The sequence below is a fragment of the Plectrocnemia conspersa genome, unplaced genomic scaffold (assembly GCF_051122295.1).
Source record: "Plectrocnemia conspersa isolate PC_06_02 unplaced genomic scaffold, ASM5112229v1 ptg000009l, whole genome shotgun sequence".
Lineage (NCBI taxonomy): Eukaryota > Metazoa > Arthropoda > Insecta > Trichoptera > Polycentropodidae > Plectrocnemia > Plectrocnemia conspersa.
Window position 1 is genome coordinate 28,540,253 of NW_028277173.1, and position 20,714 is coordinate 28,560,966.

The window sequence follows — 20,714 nt, forward strand, 5'->3', positions numbered from 1 at the left end:
CGGCCGATTTTTGCATTTCCGAATTGGCACTGACTATTGTTCTTAAAACTATCAATTGCTTCTGTTCGTTAACACTCGATCAACGCAATACATGAAACTTTGTAGAGTATTACGCACACTTTTAAGACAAGCACAATGATGATTTGATTTAGAAAATTCACTGTTCGAGCACGTTTCAATAACAGTATTAACATCGTAACAAACTCAACATCGTTAAAACGCACACTCTTTTTCAATAGCCCAATGCCTTCGATCACATATAAATACATTGTATATATGCAACGCATATATGTATAAATATACATATACAACAAAAAAACTATTAAAAATAAATAAACGACACTTTTAAGAAATGAAAGTGTTCAATTCACTCTATGATCGAAAACTTTATATATATATATGTATATATACAAATACACATTAATACACAACATATATGTTTACATATTATTATTTTTATTATTATTATTAAATATCTGTACGTAGCATTTCTAAGCGACATTGCTAAGAATTATTACAAAGTCAGCTAACCACTGAATAATATTTTTATTATTATTTTACTTAATAAGTTGCATTGCGCTCTTTGATCGACGAAACATCTTCGCACCTCGGACAGGAGGTGCTGGCAGCTCGTGCTAGTTGTTGTTACCGCCGTTTGTGTTGCGCTGTTGGCTGTTGGGCTGCATGCCGTCACGGACGCCATCTGTGGTTCCGTAGATCTTACCCGCCTTTTTAGCCATGGAAGAAAGCAACTCTTGGGAACACTTGTGAGCTGATCGCAGCGATAAAGCCCATTCTTTTAAGCCGATTTCGTCCTGTAAAAGAAATAATAATAGCATTAAAATAAAATCATATTGAGTTTTTAGCCCACTCGTACACTTGCTCGGGTAACAGACATGCATCATGATACTAAAGTGAGAAAAATTGAATTTGATTACTACTCTTTACTACCCCTTCACTACTCACAAAGCGAATGAGTACTTTGAACTATAAATAATATTTAAACTGTTCTTAATAGTATTGTAAATTTAAAGAAAGAGAAGTGTTTTAAATTTTAATTGAATTTTCAGGGTTTTTATTTATACATGCTCAGTTTGAGGTTTGCACGTCTTTGCAATGTAAAAACCAGGGCTTCGAACCGGAATCTGGAAAAAACGTTATTTTTGTCTGAAAAAATATCGGTTTATTTCAGTTCGGTACATGTTCAAAAATGCAGTCACAAAAGCAGTCGCAGTTTAAGCTCTCGGTTATATAGCTTTCATATTAAGACTTTTTATAATCAAAATCTTTTTAGAGTCAAATGAAGCATATCTAAACCGAATTTTGACCAATAGGAGAGCGCAAAAAACAATTATCCTTTTTAAGAAGTCAAAAATCCACGTCAAAAGCAATAAAATCGTGTCGGCGCCATCGCAGTGGGAACGCTCGATAACGAGCATTCCCACTGCGACGGCGCCGACACAATTTTATTGCTTTTGACGTGGATTTTTGACTTCTTAAAAAGGATAATTGTTTTTTGCGCTCTCCTATTGGTCAAAATTCGATTTCAATATGCTTTAATCAAAACTCTCATATCAGAAGTCCATATTAATATCAGTAAGGAAAATTTTTAAAACATAGTGTTATATCGAAATGCAGACAAACTATAGAGCAATATGCGAGATGCGACATCTGTCTGTAAGTCCTATTCTGCTAATTTTTTCGTTGAGAATTAAGTTGGCTTAGTTTATATTATATTTTGTACTTGACTTAATGAAAGTTCTAAAACTATAATTGGTTTGGTTTGGGTTTGAACAGCAAATGGACGTTTCGCAACTGTCAAATTGGGTATTAGACATTTTAGAACAGCATATAAATTCACTAGCGCCTATTTTCGCTAGTAGAAATATATCTACTGGTTAAAATGTAAGACTGAAAATTTAATATTTTTTATATTAATTTGAAAGGGATTAAAAAATTAAATACCAGCCATTGAGAATGTCCACAGATGTACAATACAGGGGGCCCTCGACTTTCGAACGTTGGACTTTCGCACAATTCGCTATTTCGTACATTTTAAAAAAAACATTTTTTAAATTTAAAATTAAAAAAAAATTATAAACATGAGTGAGAAACGGAAAAACTTCAGTGTTTATACGAACAAAAATAAATCAAAGACTCATAAACTTCACACGATTCGAGACAAAGATGGAAATTATTAGACGTTCCGATAGCGGTGAATTTTTTGCTTCAATCAGACGTTCGTATGATAGAAACAGATCTACGATATGTTCAATTTTGCAAAATAAAAATAAAATTAAGGAATACGTTCAAAATTGTGAAAATTAAAGATATATTTCCACAATCTTTAAAAATATGTTTCCAAAAAAATACGAAAAAAAAAAACATGGATGAATTGGAAAATTCTTTGTCATCATGGATCGATGACCAACATCAAAAAGATGTCCCTCTTGAGTATTTCAATTATTCAAGCAAAAGCTCTTAGTTTGCACAAAGATTGGAAGGATAAATTAAAAAAAAGATTTTAACACAGTTTTTCAAGCAAGTAACGGTTAGTTTTACAATTTTAAAATGAGGTATTCTTTTCATAATATTAAATTTACTGGTGAATCGGCTGATGCGGATAAAGATGCTGTAAAAGAATTTATTTCCTAATTATCCAAAATTATTGAAGATGGAGAATATTCCTCTAGCCAAATATTTAATCTAGATGAGACAGGTTTATTTTGGAAAACTCTTTAACAATGAAAAATATGAATGAAGCCTTCACGCACTTTGACATATTTTTAAATATTATGGAAGATTGTGATCCCAATGGAGAACGCATATCTCAAGTGCGTAGGGCGATCAATAAAGACATAGCATGTTATAAAATACTATATGAAGAAAAGAAAAAGAATAGTGGAAAACAGTTAACTCTTGATAACTTTTCAAAGGAAACCCCACTTAAACATGTATCTTAAGCGTCTCTTAAACATCTTATATTTACTTGATAAATAAATATTTTAAAATACACATAATTTCAATTTTTTTTACTTCCCTCTATTATCGAACATTCAACATTCGCACACATTTTCAGGAACCAATTATGTGCGAAAGTCAAGGGCCGCCTGTATTAACTTGAAAATATAAGTAATTTCGGCAACAACAAAATATTTTTTTTCATTATTTTATTTAGTTGTTACGGGTTAAAAAGAGAGAGCAATTCAGCTGCAGATAATTCAACTGTACATTGGGGGGAGGGGTGAATAAATATCTGCATAAATTATAATACACAATGACTTAAGATATAATACACAACTGTACTTCTTTGCGATCGGAAAATTTAGTCATTCGTCTGAAACGCAATTTAAAGATCATTTTTAAAAAAAAACATGAATTTCGTAATTTTTATGTTATTTTAATCATTTTTTTTTTTAATATGTTAAGAACTATATGCAGTACGTATAAATTCCACTAGATTTACGGCACCCGTCAAATTGACGGGTTTTTGATTTGATTTGTATCAGACAGTATTTTTGCCGAGTTTTTTACTTTTTATATTTGAACAATGCAACACTATTTACACTTTCAGAAACTTCTTTTTTTTTAAATTCTGGTCACTATATACCTACTTTTAATGACACCCGTCAAATTGACAGGTTTATATCTGTAAACCTAGCATTTAAAACATATTTTTTATTATAAAAAAGATCATAGATAAAAATAAAAAAATAAAACACGAAACCTTATTTCATGATTGAAAAACTATTTTTTTATTCAACATCATTAATTTAATGGTCTTTAACAATTACCAACACGAAATGGTTTTATTTATAAAACTTTTTAAAAAAAAAATATTTTGGTCTTTGCTTATGGGTCTTAAAAGATAAAGATATATGAACTCGATTGACGCTAATTTTTAAATTGACGAAAAAGGTTCTTGAGAACAAGAATATTGAGACGCCCTGTCACATAAATTCCCATGTTTATCACACGGTTTATGACAACTGGGTACCCACCACATAGCATCCCATGTTTATTACACAGAGGATAGCTCCGTAACACTGCAGTGCATTAGTCTTTTATTGAAAGCAAAATAATCGAAACACTCACATGTATTCCAATTCAAAATAAAAATAAGCAAACTGAAAATAAATGAATGGCAGTAATAACAATTACCCGAAAAAATCATAATCGATAAAATAAACATACATTACTACAGAAATTATTTATTTAATATTTATTTTCATAAAATACAAAATAAATTGAATGATTTAAAACAATAATAATAATAATAAATGGAAGTAGCATCTGATCGAAAAGAGTTACGTATTGATCAGTTTTTGATTTTTTTTTTAAATTAAAATATTCCACTATAAATATGAACGAGTAGTTGGACAAATATTCGAATAACTAATAAATAAAAAACGAGTGAATATATTTAGTATTCGAATATGTAACTGCCGGGCATTGATCATGTCAATTAACATAACAAAGGAGTACAATTAGGGTTGCTCAATTAGTTCACAATTTTTTGAGTGTTGATATATTATTAATAATAATATTAACTTACGCTATTAGTAAGAACAATCTTGTTGTCTCCTTTGGTGCGCAGCACAATGGACTGTTCTCCTCTAACGTTAGTCAAATCCCGTGCGACTTCTTGGACCGTATCAAGGAAGATCAGCTCCGGAGGTCTGCTCCCCGTAGATCCTTCCGGGTGATGTAATTCTAGCCTATTAGGATATAATTTTGCGTATCGAGACTGCCAGGCTGAAGCGAATGGACCACCGAGTTTCTTCACATAACCATGTAAGATACAATCAGATTCTATCGAACAAAAGAGTCGTTAAAAAACATATTTTAAAATTATATCTTGAATACTTTCACTACCTTTTTCATCAGCATCAAACTTCTGTTTCTGTTTTGCCTTCTTTTTATTTTCAAGTTTATCAGCTTCCTGATTTATTGTTTCGAATACCGTTTCAGCTACCTCCACTTGCCATCTCTCAGATATTACCAATGGGAAGTTCTTATATAGTTCCTGATCAGCTTCAGTTAGCTATAATTACATTTAAAAATACATTAATCGAAAATAATTAAAAAAATTAAACAACATAAATGGTTATTATAATAACCTTAATGCCTTTCGTATCCTCTTCGTCAAAAGAACCGATATCGAAAGCATCAGCAGCATTGACCTCTCCTCGTGGTGGTATAAGGGGTGGCGTGTATTTTTGATGGTATACTTGTTGCCAATCGATTCCAGCGAAGAATGGATGATCTTTAACTTCATCGGCACTATAAAAACAATATAAATTCAATGCCGATGGATTTAAAATGATTTAAAAATATTAATAACTCACCCATTTCCTTTACATCCTAACCGCTTATCAATATCTCTTTGTAAGAGACCTTCTAATAAGCCTTTTAAATTAGGACTAAATGAATCCGGTAACTCAACATTCTAAAAAGCAAAATAATATTAACACCAACGTTAAATTTAAAATACCGCTCGAATATACAATGTCGAAATAACCACCATTGTTAACGTCATCCTATCAATTTCGTGCTTATCTTTGGTTTTGTGCTGGCGGAACGGAGAATGTCCTTTGAGTAATTTATAAAGCATGCATCCGAAGCTAAACCAATCTGCCGATGAATCGTATGCGGTGCCTTTCGATAGCACCTCGGGAGCCATGTATCCGTGAGTACCTCTGAAATAAAAAAAAAAATTGTTTAAGCAAATATCAATTGAATATCTAAAAAAAAATTGACTAATCGGGAAAGAACATGTTAATTGACATAAATTATATTTTAGTATAATAATTTGAAGAACTACAGAGCATTAATAAAATGTTAAAAATATTTTTAAAGATCGATAGTAAGACATTTTAAGTTTCGAACAAATTTCCAAGTTGTTTATATACATCGAAGGATACAAAAGACGAGATGCGAATCAACCTACATCTCCCAGATATGGTCTTAAATCAATTTAAATAGTATAGCACGTTTTTCCCGAAAAAGCAATTAATAACAATAAATACTTACACGCTCGCATGTGGTTTCTTCTTTGAAAAGTCGCACGCCAGCCCTAAATCGGATATTCTAACGTGTCCGTGTTCGTCTAGTAATATATTCGCCGGTTTTAAATCGCGATACACTATATGTCTTTTATGCATATGTTCTAAACCTAAGATAACTTCCGCAGCGTAAAACTTCATCTCTGGTTCGTTGAATACACCATGCTGGCTGAGGTGATAGTGCAAGTCGCCACCGTTCATTAAATCGAGGATGAAGCATAGCTTATCGGGTGTGTGGAAGGCGTACGTCATGCACACAATGAACGGACAGTCGACTCCCGTACTGACGAGCGACAGCATTATTCGCTCGTTCAGCGCCAGCGTCTCGCCCTGCTTCATCTTGATCCTCTTCTTGTCGAGGCACTTCATGGCATACATCTTCCCTGTGTCAGCCTTTCGACAGCCATAGACTTCGCCGAATCCACCGCGGCCGATGATCCGGTGCACGCTGAAGTCGTTCATGGTTAACTAGAATAATAATCAGAGTTAATATGTTATCCGTTAATAACATTTATGTTTCATACTCACTTGAATGTTTAACTCTAAATTTTTCCATTGGCAAAATCTTGTGTATTTATCACTGTAATGACACAAATAAATATAAGCACATTGTCAGTTAATCGTCGAATAGATAAAGTATGTAACTGACCTTTCTAAAAAACTTTTAAATGGCTCTCCTCTAAGATGTTGGAAGATTTCTTCTATATATGGCTGCAATCAGATTGAAATGTTATTTGAAACGAAAGCTAAATATTTATTAAAAATTAATATGATGTTAATTACCTCAAATAAGTTAACAGGTACCTCATTTTTCATTAAATGTTTCTGTACATGTGATACACATTCTTTTGAATAGTCCTGAAAAATAAAATAAAGTTGTATATTTGCATTATTTTTACATAATTTATCATAATCTATTAAACAAGAATGACAGATAAAATATATAAAAAAGTATAATATATGTATATATACATATACAATAAACCCCCCAATAGCACGGTAAGTTAGGGACGTGCTATTTGAATGACCATTACTTTATGTGTGAGCGAGTCAAAGGGATAATATCTCACCACATGCGCCTGATTTGTACGTACGTATTGCAAAAAATTGTATGAGTATTTTCTAGTCCTCCAACTACACGTGTTATTGGGGGGTCTACTGTACTTAATTCGTTATTTAAGTTATCTACAACTTTTTTAACATTATCACTTAAGCAATGAATTAAAGTGTCGTCCACAAACAGATGAATTTTACATTTTTCTATATTATTTATTATTATATATTATAAACAACAACGGTCCTAATTTGGATCCCTGTGGTACTCTCTTTTTTAAATAATTATTAGACCATTTTAAAACTATTTCATTTAAACATATAATATCTAATTTTTTAACACTGTGCTTATGTCTATTATTTCGAAGGCTCTCTTGAAACCTAAGAAAACTGCACTATTGTTTTTTTTTGTATTCTTGGCCAACAACCAATTATTAGTCTTAATGGAATGCTTTTCACTGAATCCCGATTGTTGTTCACATAAAATATTTTGATAAATAATGAAATCTTTTAATTGTTTAATTACTAGTTCTTCCATTACCTTTTCTATAAAAGGCAATTTGTTAATTGGTCTCATTTCCTCAACCCCTTTACTATTTTTTATTTTAGCTATAGGTATAGTAGTAGCAATCTTTTAATTATCAAGTATTTCTCCCTCAGGTGTGCTTTATTTATTAAGTAATTTAATTTAGTTCCTAGTATATCCTATTTTTCTTAAATTATATTTACATCCATTCATCAGTACTGTTTTTTTTTTAAATTTACATATTATGTTGTGGATTTCTTATATTTTTTTATCTTTACTAGAATGAAATGTAGGGTCTGTACTCAGTTAACGAAGAACTATTAGTTTGATTTGAAAGTATTTATTAGGAATCGAATAATTTATGAGAGCTTTAAGATTGGGAAGTCACTGAATAATATATTCTAGTTCATAAGTTATTCCTTGATCTTTTTTTTTTTTTGAAAAAAAATTGCATAGTAATCTTAGAAGTGTTTTTTTTTAATTTTAAAAGTTATTTTTAAATTTACTATATCTATTTGCATTGATTTTAAAGACTATGGGGGGGGGGGGCCGCCCCGGGCGGCACTTGCTTGGGGGCGGCATATTCGCGATGGAATCGTCTAGTGTGGTTCTTAACCCTGAATAAACTAAAATTTATGTAAATCTACGAATAGCAAGAGCTTAACAATAATCAATTTATTATTTTAAGAAATGCTGATTTTATGACCCTGCAAAAAATGTATGTGGGGGAGGCAATTTTAAGGATTGCCCCGGGCGGCACATACCCTAGCTACGCCACTGCTCGACAGTATTATTTTCCTCAAGCATAATTTTGCGATAGGGTTAAAAATATTTAAATATTGAAGTTTTGCGACATCAAATTTTTGTAATATTTCATAGTGAACTGTCTTTGGAACATAAGTTTATGTTCTCAAATTTAAGTATTGTTATTGTAATTTAATTTTTTTTTAATTATTAAGGCGTTTTTTCACCATTTTTCGCAATTCACAATCTCATTTGTATACATAAATGATATTTATATACATAAATGATATTTATGTATATTTCCACCTATGATAAATTCAAAACAATTTTTAACAAAAATAGCTTCGCTATATTTCTCAAATGGAGAAAAACGTGAACTAATTTTTAATATAATATTTATTTGTATATGAATTAGTGAAAATTGTGAGCTACTAAAGACTTAAAATACAAACTCATTTAAAGTTCATATTTCCGTTTGCGTTTTATTTATAAAATATTAAGACAACCCACAATAATTGTGAATAAATATATCATTTTTCAACCTGCTTATATATTATCATTTAACATTGAACATAATGTCATAAATCAACACCTTGTTAACATTTATAAATGAAAAATGCTAATACATTTAACCGAAAAATAACCCTGACCTTAATCACAATAACATCGTAAGCACCACATAATACGTACGAGGGGCGTTAAATAAGTAGCGAAAAATTCGCAATAACCTAAAATATGAATACATTATACAGAGTAATGTCGAGCTATCAACTAAAATGAAAAATCTACATCTGGCATTTCTCATAAAGCTCGTATATGAAACGCCATTTTACATCCACTTTCATTCACATTCACAGACTTGCTGAATTTGCTTATTGATAATGTTGATTGTGAATTTTTGTTCACATTTGCAGACCATTACAAAATAAAATCTAATTTTATGAAATTAATTTATATAATTACACATGAACATACATATTCATGTTCAGACTACTAGACTCACATATTTTGTGTTACAAGCTTTCAAAAGCCTCAACAATTGTAATAGTTTTTTTTTACTTCTTAAATTCTGGGGAAAAACGATTGACAATCACTGTCGTCGAAATATCATAATGGTAATAATCTTAAGGACATTCTCTTCTTGGTCAGCAAGCTTTGCAGCCCTGGATATTATCATTCGAGCACCGCAACAGAGGGATCAATCTCCCACAAACATCATCCCTGCGCCAGGTTCTCCACCACTGCTCGGAGAAAACATCGCGCCATTTAACATCTGTCGCAACACGTGTAAATATGATCTAATAAAACTCTAACTAGATTCCATCTGTTTCTCACTGGTTACGAAGTCACACTCCCTAGGGTTCTCCAACCTTAAATTGGTGACCCCAACGTGATACGAACACGCAAAGTTCAAACCTTAAAACACTGTCTCGTAAATCATCAGAACATCATCCAGCAGAACAGTAGGCGCTATAGACTTTCACCAAGACAAGACATTTGAAAGCTAGCTAACAAGCATCATCTGATATTTTGGCTATCCAGCGCAGTATATGGACTAGGAGAGGCTTCTGAACTATTAGGCACTGTCACGTAATTATAAATACAGTCGTACCAAAACAAGTAGCTAATTAAATCTCATAGAACAATATAATAATTTAATATTATGTGACGACCATGCTATGCTAAACCACTTTTCAGGACCAGATAAGTACCGCTGTCAAAAAAATAATGAATTTTGGTAAAACATGCAAATCTAAAAAAAATTGGTTATGAGAACCCTCTTCTCTCCGCTAAATGCCGGATAACGGATTCGAGCTACGTTCGAGCAGTGATAATTTAACGTAAGAGGTCCCAACGCCGGGACTTTGCCCTTAGCCGGTCGGCCCTCATAATAAAAATAATATGGCAACTAAGGTTAATTATTTCCTACAAAACAAACATTAGGACATCATTTTTAATATGATGTGGGTGTTACGTAAGGTTCAAATAAATTTAAAAAATAATAATAATGTTTATTGAGTCTAATAATTTGAACACGTCTATCTGTAACTCTGAAAATTTTAATCATTGATGTTTTGCGCGACAAAAAATGCGACCGTTTTATTTATCTCGAATACATAAGCGGACCGCACGTAAAAAAGCACCGCTTATTGAACGTCTCCAGTACTTACGTGCGCATGAGCTAGCAATTCCTTCATAATAAAATTGTCGTATATGTCTCTCGCGATCTTCCGCCTCTCGTCGGGACACTCCTGTTTTTCGTAGAGTTTGATCTGAAACAAGCAATCCAGCGTTAATGTGAATAATAGAAATCTGAAATTAGTCAAGGTGGCGGCGGGGGATGGAAAGGAGGAGTGGGTGGATGAAAAGCCAGGACCAGACGCCCGGGGAGGCTAACAGTTTGGATCGAAGCAGGAAGAACGGGTAGGGCTGCGACCCACAGCCGCCAAAAATTAGGTCAAACAACATTCCGACGGGGGGAGGGGCTCTTGTCAGATTTTAAGCGATCGGTACCGTAAACAGAGTATTTCGCTATGGAGCACTCCACACTCTTGACCCAGTACACGTGTGTAGCACTAAGAGCCGCCTGCCCCTCGAGCCTTGTGCCAAAGTTTCCAGCGTGAAAAAATGCCAAAGGCGAGATCGAAAGGACGGCGATAAGAATATGCACATATGTATGTATGTGTCATGGAAGGTCGTAAATTTGCATCGCCGACCCTGAAAGCAATGGACGCTAGACGTTATATTAAGATTCCTCGATTTAATTAGAGCTTGTTATCGTTAGCGCGAATTGGATCGCGGTGAAGGTTTCAGAAATTTTTGGTAATAAAGTAATCAAACATGATTCCACATAAGCACAGTTTATGGTTAACTATATACGGTGTTTCCAATAAATCAATGCATCAGAACAGAGAAAATAATTCAAAAATTGGTATATAATCAATTTCAATGTCAACTTGGTAAAAAAAAAAGGTTGAGAATAGACCGCTGGCGCTGTTTGATAACGACCCTGATTAAAAATACATTATTGAGTTATTATCATGACTATGAGTTTATATGGATATAATAAACCATAACTAAAGTGTAATAAATTAACATGCTAACTGCATTTACGGTTAATATATTTCAACATATGGTTTTGTAGCTTCGTTTTTTTTTTAATCATCGAAAATATAATTTCATGATTTATAAATATAAACATTAAATACTATTAGTATACCGAAAAGTATGATAATAAAATTTAAGAAGGTCGTATCATAAAAAATAATGTTTATGTACTGAAGAAATCGTTCAAATTGTTTTACATACACTGGTATTACAGTTAGATTCAGCTGTAATATAATATTAACTAGTGTTCTTATTAAAAATTAAAGAATATCCAACAATAATATTATAAAATCTACAAAACACGATAACTGATCTGTTATCTATTTAATGTTATTCTTATTAAATTATTATCCATTCATAATTGAAGACTTTATATAAAAAGAGTGCCAATTTCTACTTTGGATAGTGCTTGGCATTCTCTACAAGATTCATTAAGGAAAAAATCATAGCACCACCATTTTTACAACAGCAAAAATGAAGGCAAAAATATCAGATTTCGGAAAAACAACCAATGTTCAGACATTTTGTTTGGAGAACAACTAATGTCTTGAACATTTGCGGTTCTTTACACTAAACTGACTAAATTTAAAACTTTGAACGATAATTTATGTATGTCTTTTTCCTTAAAATTTAAAATGGTTAAAATAATCAATAAAATATTTTTTTCTCATATTTCATTACGTATAAAAAGTTTTATATTCCTCGTTTTTGTTAAATGCGAATTGGTCACAGACACAAGAGTGTAATTTAAAAAAATGTGATGATATATGTATGTATATATTCTATAAACTGTCTACCCTTAGCGAACATTTTTTACACAGCAGGATTGATCAACAAAAACGCCGCAAAAAAACAAGAGCAAACGAATCACTTGCATTTTCTAGTATGTGAGTGCATATAATATTTATTTTATATAAACACAATTTCGTCTTTTTCAATGTCAAGGGACTACTAATTATTATTATTCAAAAAAAAAGAAGAAGAAATGTGCAAAAATAAGCCCCTAAACTTTTATATTGTTTCGTTGGCGAGTTTTTTTAGCAATTGTACAGCAATTTTGAAACATATTTGGGTACTACTCGTTTTATACTTGCGCTACATAAATGTACGAGATACGAACTTCTTCAGCAATCTCCCTAATAGTGATAATTATGACTTCACAATGCTTGCACTACACTCTCTGGAAGTTATCCGAACCGTTCAACTGAAGTCGTCCGAGGTCACCGACTTCTAAGTAGCGGCCACACCGTCACAAATTGCATATGTCATCCGGACGGCGGCCGTGAATGACGTCCGCACGGCGGCTGCTGTCACGTACAGCTGGAATATTTGCGCGCGATCGAAAAATGTGCCAAATAATCGCAATTTTTAAATTGTCATATCATTAAAATTACGCTACTGATAATAACAAAAGTTTGTGTGGGCGCTCACCAAAACAATATCAGTGAAAACTTTTCGATCGTAAATATTCAATTTACGCAAAATCTTTGTCGGATTTTGCAAAATTCCATAAGGCATAAAAATGATACTTTACAATACGAACACCACATCTGTGACCTGTGATCCTAGAATTTGTCGCCATCGATTCTAAATAAGAATTGGTTATGGTGTGACATTTATATAAACCGATCTAGGTAAATACATAAGGATATGCGAAACGATTTTTTAAACAAAATCAAGTATCGCTAATTATTTAATTTTATATGAAAAAAATATAATAACGATATCTGTTAGAAGAATATACTATCAAAAATATAATTAATCCCTTTTAGTGCCCTAAAATATTCAAAGATGTCAGTAAGAGTGTTGAAGTCCCCGATAAGCATGTGGTATTATAACTTGATCACGTGACCACGATGCAGCGCTCGACGTGCGTGTTGATCATAGGACGCCTACGCGCATACTAAAATTGAACCGAGTTACTCGTTCTATCTCAGTTTGCAAAGCACCATATTATTATCTATCTCACTGTCGTCACTTAACACGCGAGAGAGCGAAAGGGAAGTATCTCACCGCTCGCGCTCGAAAGTGCAGCTCCGACTTCGGTCCGTTTGCCGACAATGTTCGGAAGCGCTCGAAGCTGGCCAATTCGACTGAATTACCCCCACTTTACCTTCCGTTCTCGGTAACCTCGGACAACTTCCGAGAGATTTTAGACCGTACTCGACCGAAGTAACCCACTATATTCTCCGTCCTTGGCCAACCTTGGCAAACTTCCAGAGAGTGTAGTGCAAACATTAGAATAGTTTGGACTTGATTTCATTTATAGTAAAAGTATTTGTTGTCATTTAAAAAATAAAGAGCTTGACAAACTGCATCGTCAAACACAAATTACGCGTTCAATGTGACATGCGCATAACAGATACCAGTAGTGCTTGTGAGCATTATTTTATAAATAATATTATCAAACTATACTGGATACTACGAAATCGAAAAAGCTCTTTTATGCCAGAGTTGCAACTGACACTGTCCGTTCGGGAACGAATCGGGGATAATGAATCAATCTCTTAATTGGGGTTTGGGCATTTTCCCGATTATCCCGAACAAATTTCAAGTCGGTTTCGACCCGAAACCTTCACCTTATTCACCAACACCACACACGTACATAAGCTACATCTACAAATTAAATATGTATATACATAAATAATTATAATTTATACTATTTCAAAAATAAAATCCCATCATAGATTACGTTAAAAGCTCACACGCACCACCGTTTCGCTATTGTTTTAGTTGTGTATTGCGTTAATGTTTCAATCGGCTTTGAGGGTTGAAGCGAACAGATTACATAAAACAATATTGCCCGACACGAGGCAATCCGGCACGTTTTACAAAAACGGTTCAATAAAGAACCAAAAAAGGGAAAATCGTCAAAGACGTCATCTACGAGTATGGCGCTATTATTAGATTGGAATTCAAGTTTTATTATTTGTGAAAATACTCATTATCATAGATAGCCAATGATATAATAATAGATGCAGTGAATTATTGTTTCATGTGTATCCTCAACCAATGTATGTATTTTGGACACACGATAAACAATGAATCTATTGTGTAGTAGCAAAAAGGAAACAATAAACCTCTATGTGAAGATTCCAACAATAAACCATTATTTTAGCCTCATAATATCAAATATCATTTTCGAATTTGTACTAATACTACTGCCTTAATATATTGATTTAATGGTTTATCGAAGAAAAACACTCATATTCGTGTTGTATAGTAATTAAAATAAATTTAAATAATATTTTATTTTTAGTTTAATAAATATGTTTATTACTTTAATGCTTATTGTATGTGAGGTTATATTTTTACTAGCGTTTCAGTGAAATTAAACCTGAATATATATATATTATGAATAAGGGAAAATATATTTTCACTGATGTACAATTTTATGCCATATATTTTTTAAATATTATAGTTCGTTAAATTAAGATTGTAAATAGCCTTAAATAATACTAAATAACCATATTATTAGGCTCAAAGAGTTATGGCATCTTTAGGTGCCCAATGAGTACTGATGATTTTCTTGATGACTTCTATAGAAGCCATCCGTAGTGAAACCCAAATTTTAATGGCGATAAAAGTACTAAAACTAGCTATTGTTTTCATTTAATTTATTTAAAATATTGCAGTATTTTTTAGAAATATATGATGTCACAATTCTGTTAATAAATGTCAAATACAGTTTTACTGAGCTGTGAAATTATTAATCAACTGTTTAATACATATTAACTGGCTGAGTTAGTGAAATTATATTTATAGTAGTGAAAATATAATTTCATTGTGATTTTTGCTGACACGATCTTTTCGAACACTGATTTTTCCGGTCATGATTTTTGCGGACACTGATTATTTTGGACAAAAACTATTCTTAATATTATATTCAAAATATTGTTTTTTAATTATTAATAAAATTAATCAAAATACCATCAACGGTTATTTTAAAACACTGACAAACGGTTTTTCAAAATAAAATGATTCATTTGTTTCAATTAAATTTGATTGCTTTCAATGTAGATAGAGAGTTAAAAATTCAACAATCTAAATTTAATATTAAAAATATTTTATAGTCCTGAGTCCGCAAAAACCATGTCCGGAAAAATCTTTGTTGGCAAAAATCAGTGTCCGGAAAAATCCAGGCACCATTGGAATTACATATTTATTTATTTAAATTAAATTAAGACTATCGTAGCCTAACAAGTTATCCCAATGCGTCACGATGGTTAAAAGCAATAATTGTATTATTTCAATAAACAAAAAATATATAATTAAAATAATACATATAAGGAAGCAAACAAAAAAATTGTCAGCTCCTCGTAGCTGACATTAAAACAGATCAATGTCTAATGCCAGCGTATTAAGGAGCCTGAAGGCGACAGTAAAAGGCGAGTCGGCAAGTGCGGACCATTGGAATTACATATTTATTTATTTAAATTAAATTAAGACCATCCTAATCTAACAAGTTACCCCAATGCGTCACGATGGTTAAAAGCAATACTTGTATTATTTCAATACACAAAAAATATATAATTAAAATAATATAATACATATAAGGAAGCAAACAAAAAAATTATACGAGCCGGACCAGCTCCTCGTAGCTGACATTAAAATAGATCAATGTCTAATGCCAGCGTATTAAGGAGCCTGAAGGCGACAGTCAAAGGCGAGTCGGCAAGTGCGGACGTATAGCAAGAATTTTTTTAAGTTTCTTTGAAAAACAATTATCTCTTCCTTTAATGGAAATATAAGCGAAGCACACTAAGCAAGCTTATGATTTTCCGATTATAAATTCTTAGGAAACGTACTTTAAAATGAAAACGTTCGTTTTCTGTTTGTTTATATATGAGCTACATGACTATATATTAATAAAAATTATTGCAACACGTATATATTGTATTATGGGGCTATATAAAAAGTAATGTTTTTTTATGCAGTAATGTGTCACATTTTACAAAACAAATCAAAACAAATACAAAATCGCAATAGTTTAATACAAATAAATTAAAAGTGAATTTAAATAGAGGCGAATAACTATTTGTTAATAGATATATGACTTGAATAAGTTCCAAATGAAGCACAGAGTTGTAGTTATACAAAAAACATCTATGAAGCCCTTGGTGATATCAGATAGGCTTCTCAATATTTCGCGTGAGCTATAAGTTACGCGGCTAAATAGAAAATAGTAATTTATAATAAAAAGAAAGCCACGCAGACTTTTGAATGCCATAAAATATTACAAACAATTTAAATAAGCTAAAGAAAAACACGAATGACTTCATATCGATAAGTATTGGTTTAACTCTTCTTTGTAATTATCGGACGAACACCTTAAAAACCAAGCTTTCACAAAGGGTTGAATTTGGAGATGGAGCTAAACAATAACACGATTATCTTTTCTCGATAATGACATCTGCATTTTATAAAATAAACTGATAAATTATACTATTTTATTATTAAGACCAAGAACATCAGCAAGATTAAATCGAGAAAAATTGCCACTACTTTCAATAAAATAATAAAAGTACTTGAAAAACACCGTACACCATCGCGAATCGTTGAAAATCCTCGTATTTAACTCGACACCGGATCCCGAAAGTCTTGAAAGTCCGGAACGCCCCACATCCCGGAGGATTCCACGAGGCGACAAGCGTTTCTAACTTTACTTCTTATCCTCGCCCGTTCCATTATCGCTCAGCTCACATTTCCGCATCGCGAATCGTCATCGATCGGAAATTCGAAGCGTTCCTCTTTCGGCAACAATTAGCGATCCGAATCTATATGTATTCCACACTATATTAACACGCATATATGAATTCCGCTTTTGGACTCGAGGCTTAATCTGTCTCGGACGTCCGTAGTCACGCGAATGAAATGTTTGCTTTTCGGGTGCTGTTGAAATTCCCATCAAAATTCAATCAAACACGCCGATAAAAGCGAGGGATTGTGTCGGTGGATCAAAAGTATTCGCTACCAGTAATCGTTTCTGTTGATTCCTGACAGTGATTAAAACGCTGGATACAAACAAAGTAATTTGACTGAGCAGGTATCAAATTATTTATTTTATTATGTATTTTTGATTTTCCATATCTTTAAAATCGTACAAAGAACTCGGGATACTAATTTATTTACAGTTAATTACCACAGCACATTCTACTCACTAGGTTAGTAGCTCTATTATGCTACTGAGGAATTTGAATCTAATAAAATTGTGCAAAAATACACGATAAGTTGGGAAGACATCAAGTACATTTAAATGAACGATCTTTACTATCACATTTAAAAGGGAAAGTGTGTTTATTTCCAGAATCCGATTAATCTCAGCGATTTATATATTTTTTTTAAGCAGCTTCAATTCCTAATTTACATTATTTTCACCATGACAATAAATAATTAATTTAAGCTCTATAAACTACACAAATGATACGTTAGCTAGGCAATGAATAACAGTATAAAAAATTCAGCTAACATCTCTATAAACATGTAGGTTTACAAGAGGAAAATTTCCTAAAATTATTATTGAATGACTAAAGAACTTCGGTATCAAAATTTGTCAGATTATGATTATTTCTGATTAATTTGTTAAATTCGAAAACCAGTTTAAAAAAATTAGAATGTAAAATATCTATTTTATTAAAATTAGATAAGATCTTCCATATACAAATCAATGTAATAATCTGTATAATGTCACGGAAACAATTTTTTTGATTATAAAAATACCTTATTTGTAGAGAAAAATTATAGTTTAAACAACAGTAGTACTGATGGGGGCTGATATAGACGGTAACACTGAAGCTGTGCGAGCAACAAGGCAAAGCTGCAGCGAGAAATCTATTGGATTGGAGACGCGACGGAAGGACGTATTCCGCTGATCTGCGCGTAACGTGTGCAGTGTAACATATAAATACATATTTTTTAACTGAAAACCTTAATTAAATTATTTTTTTATGAATACATTTATTCATAGTATGAAAATATTAAGTTTATCGATTTATTGTCATCGAACTATGTGTATATATCTGAATTCATTATTCAAACTATATTTATGATACTTTTATATGATATATTAAAATATTTTATACGCGACGCAACTGAACACAAGGAACCAGAGAAACTGTTTTTAAAACTGCTAGGACTCTATATCAATTGTGTGATAAACCAAGACTTTCTCAATCAACACAGCAGACCGAAATTAACAACTTTATTTTTTTTATCTTACATTTTAACCATTTGACAGTTGTAAGCTTAATGTATTACAACAGGTGTAAATCAATCATACATAATGAATACTGAGAATCAGTGACATATTTATAATTAATTATTATATGTGTAATAATTTATCATCAATAGATGCAGCTGTGACCGTTTTTTAATATTAACGTATTTTTTTTAAATAAAAATTTGAGTCTGTTGCCGTGACTCGAACCCGTGGTCTCTGGATTACTAGTCTAGACTTTTCGGACTACGCTATTGAACATCAATTTTAGTATTTGTAATATATCGGTTTAATTTATATTTTTGTGCGATACAACTTTTCTGGAAATAATTTTAATAATACACATCACTCGGCAATAATTCTAAAAATATATAAACGATGCTTACATTGATATATTCTATGAGTTTAATACAAATATTCGCATCTCCTATGATATCATATGTATATATTATTTCATACAATAGAAACATATGTATGAAAAACGCGATAATTATATAAACTAGTTTACCATCTATACCTGTAAGATAAATTAGCTTTATGGAGTGTTCAGATTTATATGATTAGAATTGAATCTTATAATATTCTTTTTACGTATAGTATAACCTACTTAAAATAAAAGATCTCCATTTGGGTATTGCAATCAACATTCAAGAAATTCATCTCGGTCGCTCGAACTGGATTATTTTAACGCACACGTCTTGCGGTTTACCTTCGAAGACTTCATAAACGCACATATGAAGGTACCCAAGGTGAACTTTGGCTCAAAAGGACCGAAACGGAGATAATTCAATTGCCAAGACACGCCATTACCTGCGTTCCCACGTTTCAAAAGAGAATCTCGTCGTCTCGTTGGTCTCACAGTTTTGAAAGTAAGTAATTGTAACATCAATCGAATTCTCGCATAAATCCGATTCTAGAGAAGAACTAAAGCAGTCGTTAGGGCTAAAGACGGCGCACACCTTGGTGAGGCATGCGAGTCACGTAGCAGACCCGAGGGTCCTTCCTTTCGGCGAAAAGGGTTACGGCGGCAATAAGACCGCGCGATAAGAAAGCCCAGGATAAAACAAGCCTAATTGGGCGCCGAATGTGGCGGGGCTTCGAAATTGTTTAACTTGATGCCGCTCTCGGGAGAGGATTTTCAAAACCGAGAAAAGAAGTGTCTGGGTGCATAAATCTTGGAGCGGTTCGGGAAAATCTCCGGCGTCGACGGTGCATGTAATTGAATTTTAGCATATTTATATATTTAGCAGTTCCAACTTCCTCCGGTGCTATGCTTCAATGCCTACAAAAAAAACCTTTCACTGTGTTAGATGGAATTTTATGTAAATGCTGCTATTACAAACTAAAGCAAAATTACAATATATATTATACTTCAAAAGATTGAATCTTAATAATACTAGCGATATGACAATTGTGCATACATTCGCGTAACCTTTCGATGCGCGAATGTATGTACTATTGTCACGTTATAGGAGGGTGCGGCAGTCCCTCCTATAACGTTCCCCCATATAGCGTTACTGATTGTCCCTTGACTTCGCTAGACGTATCCTGTGACAGGCGAAACGCCAAGGCGCTGTAACATTACAATACAGTAAGAAAATATTTCTTTTTGTATAGCTATGGAAAAAATTATGATCAAGCAAATCAATGTATGCGTATTTTTAATGCATTATGTATACACTACTTTTCAGGGAGTTTCAACCATTCTAATTTTTTAAATTAAAACTATTTAATTATGTAATATGTATCTATTACAAATCTGAAAAAGTATTATTGAATCATAAAATATATTTAGATATATGATATAAGACACTTTATATCCAACATTAAAATTTTAGTGCATTTAAAATAATAAGTGATCTTTCTAAATTTGGCTAATCTTTTATTTCAAAAATTAAATACAAACCCCATGCAAATATAATAATTTATCCAATGGGATTATTTCACTAAAATTAATCAAAAAAAAAACAATTACAAAAAATGACAAGCACCATATAATAAA

At 32.3% G+C, this 20,714-nt stretch overlaps 1 protein-coding gene across 2 annotated transcripts in view; it reads right to left on the reverse strand.

Annotated features, from left to right (window-relative positions):
- Positions 1-453: 453 nt before the first annotated feature.
- Positions 454-20,714, reverse strand: part of Gprk1 (G protein-coupled receptor kinase 1) — a 106,953-nt gene continuing 86,692 nt past the window's right edge. Inside the window, exons 4-14 of one of the 2 annotated variants that reach the window (XM_088192910.1) lie at positions 10,560-10,661; positions 6,849-6,923; positions 6,715-6,776; positions 6,594-6,645; positions 6,034-6,533; positions 5,525-5,699; positions 5,349-5,449; positions 5,121-5,283; positions 4,876-5,044; positions 4,556-4,812; positions 454-815 (exon numbers count right to left, since the gene is read on the reverse strand). In XM_088192910.1, the coding sequence (XP_088049036.1) occupies positions 636-815; positions 4,556-4,812; positions 4,876-5,044; positions 5,121-5,283; positions 5,349-5,449; positions 5,525-5,699; positions 6,034-6,533; positions 6,594-6,645; positions 6,715-6,776; positions 6,849-6,923; positions 10,560-10,661 (1,836 nt within the window). In that variant the 3' untranslated portion in view covers positions 454-635. Of the gene's footprint in view, positions 816-4,555; positions 4,813-4,875; positions 5,045-5,120; positions 5,284-5,348; positions 5,450-5,521; positions 5,700-6,033; positions 6,534-6,593; positions 6,646-6,714; positions 6,777-6,848; positions 6,924-10,559; positions 10,662-20,714 lie in introns of both variants that reach the window. The other variant, XM_088192909.1, reaches the window with a different exon arrangement.